Source organism: Oryzias melastigma, linkage group LG9 (genome assembly GCF_002922805.2).
Source record: "Oryzias melastigma strain HK-1 linkage group LG9, ASM292280v2, whole genome shotgun sequence".
NCBI lineage: Eukaryota > Metazoa > Chordata > Actinopteri > Beloniformes > Adrianichthyidae > Oryzias > Oryzias melastigma.
In genome coordinates this window covers 10728761-10740933 of record NC_050520.1, presented here as the reverse complement: position 1 = coordinate 10740933, position 12173 = coordinate 10728761, and the positions used below count along the sequence as shown (strand labels likewise).

The 12173-nt window shown below is 35.6% G+C and overlaps 1 protein-coding gene across 2 annotated transcripts; it reads left to right on the top strand.

Annotated features, from left to right (window-relative positions):
- The first annotated feature begins 75 nt into the window (after positions 1-75).
- me2 (malic enzyme 2, NAD(+)-dependent, mitochondrial) lies at positions 76-12063 on the top strand. 2 transcript variants are annotated; one of them, XM_024275202.2, is made up of 16 exons: positions 76-275; positions 924-949; positions 2425-2560; positions 5023-5156; positions 5302-5451; positions 5637-5712; positions 5958-6119; positions 6784-6997; positions 7329-7426; positions 7873-7986; positions 8084-8195; positions 8276-8418; positions 8520-8622; positions 8748-8818; positions 9181-9279; positions 10111-12063. In XM_024275202.2, the coding sequence occupies exons 3-16, from the start codon at positions 2447-2449 to the stop codon at positions 10270-10272; spliced, it is 1752 nt and encodes a 583-aa protein (XP_024130970.1). In that variant the 5' UTR covers positions 76-275; positions 924-949; positions 2425-2446; the 3' UTR covers positions 10273-12063. The 2 variants fall into 2 exon arrangements, with proteins under 2 accessions (XP_024130970.1, XP_024130969.1); XM_024275201.2 differs by lacking the exon at positions 924-949 and having other exon boundaries at positions 77-275.
- The last annotated feature ends 110 nt before the right edge of the window (positions 12064-12173 follow it).

Sequence of the window (12173 nt, the reverse complement as noted above, 5' to 3'; positions counted from 1 at the left end):
TTTTACCGTATCAACTTTAAATGTGCGCATTATTCCTACTGCGCATGTCTGTGTTTTTACGGTATGCTGTGAAGGACATTCCGTTCTGCGATTGGATACAGCACCGTTCTCCTCTCTCCTCTGAGCTGGCTGAGTAGAGCGTCCCTCAGGGGGAAACTTCTTGAAGATAAACGTCAACAGCTACACTACAAATAAGGCGGAAGACATGTGCTGAGCAGTTGTGAAAACTGTCACATTGAAGAAAGAACGACTTTAGTCTTATTCTTTTAGAACAGGTAAGTGTGTCTCAAGCAAGTACTTGGCGTCTGTGAGCAGAAAAAAAAACTACGTGCATATTTAAGGGAACGTCGGCGACGAAAATTGAAATATGGGAAGCATGTTTGTCTCTGGTCTGCTGTGTCATTTTAACAGATGCTCAGGTCGAAGCTGTAGGCTTGCTGCTTCCTTCCTGACATGTTCGCTGGACCGGCGTCGTTCTATGCGGATGGCAACAGTTAGCTTGCAGCACTTGTTAGCTTCTTTGGCATTGATTGAGATGTCAGGCTAATGAACTTCCTGTTTCGTTCATTTTAATGCAGAGTATTCAAGTACTCCGCGTGACTGGTAGAGACATACTTTTGGCTGTCTAATTATAAAGTGTTTAGAGTATTTATTCTTTATTTTTAGGAATATTTTATGAATTATTTGAAGTTTTTGGGATACTACCAGTTCACAAAGAGTCTTTCTGTAACTGGCCTCTTTCTGCTTTCAAAACAAGATAATGCAATCTGAATTATAGGTCACATGCATGACATAACTTGAACTGTGATGATGCTATTCCTGTCCAACAATGCAACTGGAAAAGGGACTATCTTGTGTAGAGTGTTTGTAGTAATTCTGAAAACAAGCGATACTTATACGCTTGTTTTATCTCATTTATCCAGAACAAGTACAGCATTTGCTGACTAATGTAAGTTAAATTGTGAGAAGCATCCTAGCTTCCTGTCTTTCACTTCTGTGGTTTATCTTCTTCCCCATTCTCACAGGACAAGGATTATGACAATTTCCTAAAGCTTTGCTCCTCGCATGTCACACTAAATAATGTCTGACCCCATCCAGATTAAAGACCACATCTGCAATAAACACTTGTAATCCTCAAAAGAAAGATTGTCCATGAAGACTGCAAGGATTTAGATAAGTGTGTGTGCTAATATTTACTAGACAGTAATCAATGCAGTCATAAAAATTTGATTTTAGATAAATATCTTGATAAATCAATTACATAAATAAGTTAGTCTATAATCCAGTTATTGACTTACAAATTATCATAATTTTTAGTTAGCATAAAAGTTCAACAAATGTTTGAAAAGAAGCAGAAATCTTTGCTCTGTTGATGTTGTGTTCTGAGGATGTTGATTAACAAATGACTGACTTGTTCAACTCCATTACAGGAAGGAATGAATCTGAGGTCATTTAAACCAAGTGAAACTGCTTGGATGGGAAACCACGTCCAGATAGACGGACAGTTTTTTCTGCCGACAAAGCAACCACACTGTTAGTGCAGTAAAATGGTTAGGCGGGAGGTGTGTGGGTGGGAATCTTGCTGATAAGGAGCTGTAATAGTTCATCCATTTATCCCAGCTGACTATAAGTTTTATCAAACTGAAATGATAGAAAAGATTACTCAGTCTTTATAATAATACACTAAGCTATTTTTTGTAAATACTATTGGCCAGCATTGTGTTATAAAATATATCATGTTTGGCTCTTAAAGACCCACTCCAATGAAAATTATGTTTTTGATATGCTCTTGTGGCATTTTTCTGATGATGGAGGACACATATATGCAAAATTAAGCTCAAAAATTGTATTTCTGAGTATTTAGTCAAATTGTTGTGAATCAGGAGCAGACCAAAAATGGCTTTTGGAAAAGATCATATTTGTGACATAGAAACTACAACCACAAGCTCCCTGCTCTGCTCCATTCTGATGCATCCACTTACAGAAAATTAGATCCATGTACGTCTTTGTTTTCCTCATCTGAGTTGGCATCTGGCTCAAAACTATGCATCTGGATCGCTCGCCATTTTAGTTGTACTGGAAATGTTAGGTTTGGCGTGTGAGGGGCTGTAAGCTAGCAGGAGAACATGTGGAACAGATGGGTGATGGGAAGGGAGTGTGGGGTTGCTCTGCGCCAACAGTCCCGCCCACATCTCAGAGGCAAATTTCGAATGAACTCCTGCCGCTCTGCAGGAGGCTAATGGCATCATCATAATAACTAAAAGACCACTGAGAAAGCTTTTGAAATAAGTCAAAGAAAAAAATTGTAATAATGATATTTCACTATACTACATACAGTATATTCCCTAAATTTAGTAAAAACCTAACCTGAATGACATCTTATCTTTACTTAGTATTTCTAAGTTGTTTTTTTTTTTTCTACAGTGGACTTTCCACAGCAGTTGCCATGTTGTCCAGGTTGAGGACGGCCTGCTCCCTCAGGCCCTGTGTCTCTGCCTGCAGATGGGCACACACCAAAGAAAAAGGCAAGCCCCTCATGCTTAACCCCCACACCAACAAGGTAAGATGATCTGGATACTTATTTGTTTAATATTTGGTGACCTATAATTTGTGTTATCACTTTTTTCTTTGAGCTGCCATGACGAGTGAGTTTCTCCCTGTGAGATAAATAAAGTTCAATTCAAATGTTCCAGGTTTAAAGAAAATGTCAGTTAATTATTTGTGGTATTGACTTATATTCGTTAGATTTACACAGAGAGGAACTAACAAACATTTTCATGTGATTGCACAGGAAGCTTGTCGGAGTTTTGTAAGATTTTATCATAATTCGTTAAAGTAAATAACTATTTAGAAATGAAGTCACTGATTAAATAGATTTACTTTGCAAAGTATCAGTAACAACACGTTTGTTTTTTTACTTTCTGTTGTAAACAATCATTTGAGTTGGTCAACTGAGGTCATTTTTGTGTACCTATGTCTTGCAAGGCAGACATATGCTCACAAAAAACTACTTTAAACACAGTTGTATTATTCAAAGATACTCATTAAAATCTAGACACTAATGAAATAAAAACAAGTTTAAAAACTATTTTAAGAAGGAGCTTTTTGTCAATTCTTCTTTGTAAAGCACCAGTTTACAAGGGAGGTTGTCTTAAGGTGCTACACAAAAAAAACGATAAACTCTAGCTTTATTAGTTGTAACAATACAGATGAAAAGTGGTGAATCTTGAAAGGTTTTCCCAAGAGATGCTGGTTAAGAATCGTTAGCCAGAAGTGGAAATTCCACAAGATTTCAGAGTTGTTGCCACTTTTTATTAAAACTTTTTGTAGTGTTCAGTATTAGCTTAAAATGTGTCAAAAGAGGGTTAACACTTTATTAAATGATATTAACAGTTTTCAGAATTTTAAAACTGTCAAGACAGAGCTTTAGCGGCAGACCAGTGTTAAGTTTGACTTGGTTTTGCAGGTATGCCATGCACAATACAAAGATATTTTCTGACTTTTTTTGTGGCCTTTCAATTACATTGAAGCTGAATTGACAAAGAAGTGATAGAAAAAAACAATGGAGCATCTCGGAATCTCTAAGCAATTATTTTAATATTTGTTGATCAACTTGCTGTAGCTTTTTGCTTTTAGAATATCTCTAACACTGAAAACAGGATATTGACTTCTGGATAAATGAATAGAATAGAATAAAATAGACCCCCACACAGGGGAAATTACCTTGTCACTATATCTGTATTAAAAAAGGCAAAGAGATCATTTTAAGAAACACTCAAATAAATTTAAAAAATGTTTTTTCAAATTTACAGTACTTTAAACATAACATTATTTCACATTTTCTAATATTTTTCTTTTCATATATTTCACATTTGGCTGAAAATTTTCAAGATTTTTTTTTTAAATAAAATACTGGTTTTTAAAATATTCTGACACAAATAATGTCTTTGACTTGTGGAGGTTTTTCTTATGCATTTGTAAGAACTCAAAATATCGTTGACATTTGTAACCGGATTCCTCACCAGCAAGAGGTGAAGTGACCTTTGCTGGTTCTGCTCACCCCAGTTTGGCCTGTTAAACAGGGAGTCCCTGCTTTCATGGCAAATGGTCACAAGATATGACGCCTGGTTTGCAGTGGAGCTGCTGAATAGTTTAGAATGACGGAAAGCTGAGCCGCAAGACAATTAGACACGCATAAAAATAGATTATGAAAGCCATTAGCTTTGTAATAAAAGAGTGACTTTAAAACTATAACATAAAAAACTGAAATGGAAAATGGTTCACTTTGTATACGTGAAGAAATAACCAAAGCTGATTTAAAAAAAAAAGCTTTTTTAATTAATTTGAAGGAGTTATCATGTATTGATGTCTTTTTTTTTAATTTATGTTAAATTAAATCATCTTTGAGTTACTGAACAATATACATGTTGTATATAAGTACATTTAAAGGTCAGTAAAAAAAGACAAAAATAAAATTGGCTATGATCTCAAACTCATTTGAAGTAGTGATGCTATTGGATCCTGATGAAATGGTGGAGCTGCACAGAGGTGAATTGCTCCATCAGCATGACTCAGCTTTTTTTGTTAGGGGAGCCCCTGCCATTCTTCTCTAACAGAGTAATTAGACCCCTCCCAGGCTCTGGCTTGACCACTCTCACATGTCCCGTCTGCGTTTTGCCTGCAGAAGTCTGTAGCTCAGCATGTGCACACATGTTCTCAGACGCTGCAAGAACAGAAAGCTTCTCTCACTTCCCCCTTTTTTTGTCTTAAATCTGGGTTTGATCACACAATAGTCCCCATTGGTTGCTTTAAGTTACTCCCCATTTTGTTTTACCATCTATAGAATATCTCACCACATCTTACCCAGAGGCAGGAAGTAGACAACGCTGGGTTTTTTTCATGGCTCGAGCCTGGAGCCTTGGAAAAATCCAAAGTTTCAAAACATGTTTAAAACGTTTATGGACCATTTTTCCTTGTTGGTTTTTGTATAACTAACTCTCATTTTTGTGTTCTGTCACACAGGGCATGGCTTTCACTCTTCAGGAGCGACAGATCTTAGGCATTCATGGTTTACTTCCTCCTAAAGTAGAGACTCAGGACATTCAGACGCTGCGCTTTCAGAGAAATCTCAAGAAAATGACTGATCCTTTAGAAAAGTATGGACGTTTGTCCCCTAATGTTTCTTTTTGTTTTCTAAAAATGTCTCAAATATTTATATTATCCTAGAAATTAATATAAAATACACACAGAACATTGTTATCTTTCTTACTTTCCATTTGTCCTTGATGTAACGTGAAACAGATACATCTATCTGATGGGCATCCAGGAGAGGAATGAGAGGCTCTTCTACCGGGTTTTGATGGAAGACATAGAGGAGTTGATGCCGATTGTCTACACCCCCACTGTCGGCCTGGCCTGCACACAGTACGGACACATCTTTAGAAGACCAAAGTAAGGCTTTAATAGGATTCAAAAACTCAAGATAGTCTGTCATAAATTAGTTTTAGCTTGTTTTTTATGGGTGGGTATTTGATAATTTTCTCTTTTTGTTAAAAAAGGGGAAAAGAAGTTGGTTCCACTTAACTGCTAATAATATTTTTGACATTACTTAAATGTGATCTTGTTTCCCACATCAGAGGCTTGTTCATCTCCATTTTGGACAGAGGACATGTCCGCTCTATCCTGGACAACTGGCCGGAAACGAATGTATCTGTAAGTTCTCAAAGACCTTTTTTTGTGGTTATCCTTAACAGGCAAATATTTTTCTATAAAACCATCTGAGATAACATTTTTACTAATAATTTTTATATTTTTCGTAACGATAAGTTATTGTTAGTTCTAGATGTTGTACTCCAAAATAGCTAAAAGGTTAATAAAGATTGTGTACAGTGAAAATGGGATTTTCCAGCTGCTTTGTTTCTGCAGTTCATTCATTTTCCATCTTGTTTTGTTTCTAGGCTGTAGTGGTAACTGACGGAGAGCGCATTTTAGGATTGGGGGACCTTGGTGTTTATGGAATGGGCATTCCTGTGGGTAAACTCTGCCTGTATACGGCCTGCGCTGGCATCAGACCTGAGAAATGTCTGCCGGTGGTGATTGACGTCGGCACCAACAATGAGGTAGGATGGCTGCAGATGTGTAGTCTGTTTTCTCTGTATGGGATTTTGGGGGAGTGCGTGGTAAGCTGTCACATTGTTGATAATTAGTAATTAATGCACTTGTCTCATTATACGTGATTATTGGACTGTTTAGATGCAATTCTTTAGTTATTCGTGTGTCAATTACGTAACTTTAATGAGACTTGTTCGTCATTTATGTGGTATAAAAGTTCTAAATTGGTGGTACATGCATAAAAAGTCCATTAGAAATACATAGAGTCTTCGTGGAAAGCCACAAATTTGCAAATACATCTAGAAAAAATCACACACAATTGCACAAGAATTACGTAATAACTGAATATAAACTATGTGAAATAAACATTGTGTAATTTTCAACCAACCAAAAATCTTGAACAGCTCAAAAATAAATTTGTTGGCTGAATCTCTTGATAGACTTCTGTGCACTTTGTTGAATTACAAACACCAGAAACACTTATAAATATCATATGTATATCACGCGTGTATTACGAAAGAACAAAGTTTAATGCGTGCAAAATGTATTTAGTGGCATTATGACATCTTTAGTAACATGGAGAGTAACAGTGTGACAGCTTTCCCTGGTCTCCCTTTTCCCTCAGATGAAAAAAAAAGGAAGTATTTAATTTTAGCCATGTCCTCCTTTCAGACTCTCCTTAAGGATCCTTTTTACATGGGCTTGTATCAAAAGCGAGACCGGTCTCAAGCTTACGACGACCTGATTGATGAGTTCATGGAAGCTGTGGTGGACAAGTACGGCCAGGACACACTGATCCAGTTTGAAGACTTTGGGAACCACAACGCATTCCGATTCCTCAGGAAGTACAGGGAGAAATACTGCACCTTCAACGATGACATCCAAGGTTTGCACCAAACAGACAGATTAGCCTTTGATTGAAAGTTTCTAAATAACTTTATCTATCTTTACCCAACCTTTTAATGTAATACATAAACAAATCTTTAACTTACCATTTCATTGCAACTTCATCATTTCAAATGAAAAGCTGGTAAATCACTGAAATGATCATAAACTGTTTTTAGTGTTATTTCATTGGTTAAAACTAAAACGTGCATTGTGAGTTTTTTCTGCAGACATAAAGCTGCAGCTGTTCCGATCTGTAGTTCATCATGAGGACTTTCAGGACATTTTTTGATGTCTTCATGCTGGTCTGAACGCATTTCTGTTGTTTCCAGGCACTGCATCTGTAGCCCTGGCTGGTCTGTTAGCAGCTCAAAGAGCGGTCGGCAAACCAATCACAGAACACAAACTGCTTTTCCTGGGAGCTGGAGAGGTAAGCTCCAGTGTAGGTGTAAAAACAAGATCAATTTGTGTTTCTTAGAATATGTATTTCCTAAAATTGGACATTTTTCTGGCTAAGTTAAAAACTCTGTATCTTTCTGTGCTCTGCTGCCCCCTACCGGTTAAGTTTGTTTACTGTTAAAAAAAAATGCAAACAACGTGTCCAAATGTTTGTGTCTGTCTTGCGATTCATACTATTTATGAATGCCTGCTTGAGACTCTGTATAAACAAAATGAGAAAATACATTAAAAATGTAAATAAATGTTGGGATTAAACCACTAAAAGGCCCCAGAGTACAGCTCCAACTGTAGTTCACATCTGGAGGTGAACAAATGTGTAAACTGTGTAACAACTTCTGTGACTTTAACTTAAAAAAAAGTCAAATTTTCTGTTTTCATAGAAATAAAAATGATTGTAAACTGTCTAAACGGTTGTAGGCTGCTCTTGGCATTGCCAATCTGATTGTGATGGCCATGATGGAGGCTGGGATGACGCAGGCAGACGCCAGGGAAAAGATCTGGATGTACGACGCCCACGGTTTACTGGTTAAGGTTAGCTTTGGTGACACATTTTAATTTTTTATTTTTTTGCATCGTCTTTCTGCTAACTGAACGTAATTTGCCTGTGATTTTATTTTTCTAACTTCAGGACAGATTTCAGAAAACGGATATTAACCAGGAGGCTTTTGTCCATGACAGTCCAGGGGACGTGCACAGCTTCCTGGATGCTGTCAACACCATCAAACCCACAGCCATTATTGGTAATGATTATTTTAAATGTAATTATTCAAATGTCACATTTGATTTTAAAGTTGTTTTAATATTTCTTTTTAAATCATAGGTGTGGCAGGAGCTGGACGCCTGTTTACCCATGATGTTATTAAAGTTATGGGAACGTTCAATGAACGACCAATCATCTTCGCCTTGAGTAACCCAACAAACAAAGCCGAGTGCACAGCTGAGGATGCCTACACTTTAACTGAAGTACATTTTCCTTGAATTTTCCACTCTGTTTTAAACATTTAAACCAAACATCAAACCTACAGACGTATCAATACTCAACTCTGTGCTCCCGCCCCTCACAGGGGAGATGCCTGTTTGCCAGTGGAAGTCCATTCGGTCCAGTTACTCTGAGTAACGGACAAGTCTTCACCCCGGGGCAAGGAAACAATGCTTACATCTTCCCAGGTAAAAGGATACTGATCCTTTGTAAAATGCATGACAAAGTTTAACATAAAACTGTATGTGAATTAAAGGATTGGAAGAAACAAAACAAAAATAAAGGTGTAAAATGCTGAAATTTTGGATTTCAGGTGTAGCCTTGGCTGTGATCCTGAGTGGAGTGAGGCACATCAGTGACACTGTATTCCTGGAGGCTGCTAAGGTTTGAAACCAAAGTTTCAAAATAAAAGCACAGAAGAATGTAGATTATATTTTCTATGCATCCTCTGTGAACTCTCTATAAGCTTTTCATTTTTTTCAATCCCATTGTATTAAAGTCTAGCATTAAATATATATTTGATAAAAAAGTTTTAAATGTTGATCAATGAATTTCCCTCCTTGTTGCATCGAACTAAAACATACAAAATCATTGAGTTTATTGGGATCAGATATGTTTTTTTTTTTTTTTTTACCAGTTATGTGTTTTTAAATTAAATGTCAAGTGCGTAAAGCAAGTAGTTTTAATCCATGAAGTCTGATTGCAAAAGCTTTAAATAGTCTTGACATATTTCTATACCTTTGCAGGCTCTTGCAGAACAGCTGACTGATAAAGAGCTCGCAGAAGGCCGACTCTATCCTCCTCTCTCCAACATCAGAGAGGTCTCTGTCCAGATCGCTATCAAGGTAAGACTTGAAGATTTATATAAATTCTTGTTCATTTTGGAAAACATCAGTTTGTTTACATGGCACTGTATGTGTAAAGCATTCAATCCTTTTAAGTCTTCAGAAGTATTTAAATTCTAAATATGATTGTTATGAAGTTCTGTTAGGAACCTCAAAAACTAAGATGATAATTAAGAGCTTTAATGTAAAAAACAAATTGTACAATAAAAGTAGCGTATTAATGGATTTTCTGAATAAAAACATTTTATTTTGAAAGAAGTCTAAATAGTTTAAATAATAGTAGAGAGGAGAAAGAAACTAGTTTTCTTTTTGTAAATGTATATTTGTTCTTTCTTTGTTTTATTTTGTCCCTTTTTAATAACTGTATATTGTTAACAGGAGAAAATACTGTAAAAGTTGAAGGTGTTCAGATGTTTCATGTGTTTTAGCTTTATTCCACTTAAATAAAATGTTTGGAATTGTGATTTAAAAAAAGTCCCTTTAGTCTATTTTTCTGCTAAAAGAAGCAATAAAAGAATTTCCTTTAGCAGCTTTTTTAAAGCTGACACCTTTGAGGTTTGAACTTGTAATTACCATCAAATCATTTCCTGAAAAAAAGGTTGGTTTGGGTTTAAAAACATTTGGAAGTAAAGCAAATATTCACAGAACATCCTAATAAAGGATTTTGATTATTATGCTGGCATGCACACTGACCAAAATAACAACAGCTAAAGGTAAGATTACTTAAAGAAATAGGATATTTATATGGATTTTGAGGTATCACTACAAAGCCAGTTTTTGCGTCTTTTGTTTTTTTTTCAAGTCAGATCTGGATTTTCTCTTCCTCTTCAGGTGATGGAGTACGTCTACACTAAAGGCATGGCGTTCCGCTACCCTGAGCCCATGGACAAAAACGGTTTCATTCGCTCTACTGTGTGGAACACCAGCTACGACTCCTTCCTGCCGGACATGTACGACTGGCCGGGCGTCAGCTTTAAACCAAAGACTGAGTAGAAGTAAAGCAAACTCTTGTTGAGCCTCACTCTCAAATTATGTTTTTTTCACCATTTGTTTAAAATAATATCCATTTTTTCTGAACAATTTTAGGGCAAAAATCATTTGCAGTTCTTATTCTTTACTTCATTTGGTTTAGAAACATTTGAGGCTGATAAAATTAAAGACAAAAAAGTAACATATTTGAGGTAGCTCTTTTTTCATTGTAATATGTTTTTTGTTCTATTCTAGTTTTTAAATGTAACAAAAGTGGATAGCCAACTGATGCTGGGAAAAGTCATTGAGAAAACACATTTTGGTGTGAGAACTCCTAAACTTTTCATCATTTATTTTTGTATTGATCATAAATGTCAAGAAACTACAGCTGAAAATATAGATTATATATTAAACCATAATCATAGGAAAAATGTAGGAACCAGTGACTAGAATCAATAAATTGACATAAATATTTTCTAACTTAAATGGGACAAATGTATATGTTCATCAAATTATATATTTTTTGGTCTTGTAGGAATTTTTGTTTGCTCTTCTATTTTGGCTGAAATACAGATTTAATACAAGTTTCAGTGCAGTTGAAACAATAATTTGGAGCTGTTGCAAACATGTCATAATGTTTAGTGTTTGAAGCTACTCAGCATCGCATATTGATTTCTTTATTGCCTTTTATTACATTATGGCTATCTTCTAAACAGCCAGTAAAAGGCATCCCGAAATAAGAGAGGGTAAAAAAAATAAGAAGGGAAACCAACCTGACTGAAGGGGAAAATTTAGTATTTTTGTAGACATTTAGACAGAAGTTTATGCAGATTTACATGGGAAAATGTGTTATATTTTATATGTAGAGTTATTGAACCAAACGTGCTACCAGCTAACCCTTAAATGCGCCTTTCAGCACATTGTTGCCTCCTGTTTCTTTTCCTTAGATTTTATTTTGTATTGGCACTCCTTTAGGTCTGATATATATAACTCCATTCACAAACAAAACTTCTATAAAAGAGACAGCAGAAGTTGTGTTTCAACTATACAAAGCCATTATTATCTACAAAACATAGTGCAATATGTGCAAATATACAAATTAAATTTACTATAATAAACTCCTTATGCACCTTTAGTTTAAAGAGCCCCAATAGTTGATGATTAAAGTAGTTTGTTGTGATGATAGTGAATTTATTTAACACTGTGCACAACAAAATAACAAATAAGACTTTTTATTTATTATTCTATCCACCCTGATGTTTTAGAATAGATTTATCACATGTTCATCTTGTTTCTTAAGGTAATCCAGCTGTCAGTTAACCAGCTGATAACTTGCTTGCCTTTTCAGTAACTCTAGTAGAGTTTTTATAGATGGCTACAGAGCAACCATTAACCTCAGGGTGTTATTGTACCTATTGTATCTGCTTTGAAGTGCCAGAAAAAATGTGTAAATTCACTCCATGTTCCTGTGCAAACTCCCAACATGCTGCTGGTAGATCAGAAAAAAAATGTCTGTGTGTTTTGTAAAAATGTCTCACCTGTGTCTTAGGTGTTTCGCTGCGCAGCTTGTGACAAAATATATTTCACTTATTTTAATGTCCATTTGTATTTAAGGATTTGCAATTGTTTAAAGGGTATTTCTATAGAAAACTTGCATCTGTCCTTGATGTTAAGACTGATTTTTGTTCATTTTGTCCCAATGCTGTCCAGTTTATGAACTGTTATTGCTGTAATGTGTTGTACAATGTTTTATCCTGCTTCAATACAACCCCGCACAATGTTTCAAATCTGATAAATTCGATTTATTTGACATTATCCTTGTTGTTGCTGTCTTTGTGCATTTTTTTCCAAGAATGGAATTTGTTTTATTTAACTTTTATTTATCCAGGCAGGACAAATTAAGAACAATATTCTAATTTACAGCT

What these genes read in the sequence shown, in the direction of transcription:
- me2 (XM_024275202.2), top strand. Translation starts at nt 2,447, where the DNA reads ATGTTGTCCAGGTTGAGGACGGCCTGCTCCCTCAGGCCCTGTGTCTCT. An exon ending in TTAACCCCCACACCAACAAG is followed by an intron (nt 2,561 to 5,022) that starts GTAAGATGATCT and finishes TCTGTCACACAG; the next exon opens with GGCATGGCTTTCACTCTTCA. An exon ending in TTTTCCTGGGAGCTGGAGAG is followed by an intron (nt 7,427 to 7,872) that starts GTAAGCTCCAGT and finishes AAACGGTTGTAG; the next exon opens with GCTGCTCTTGGCATTGCCAA.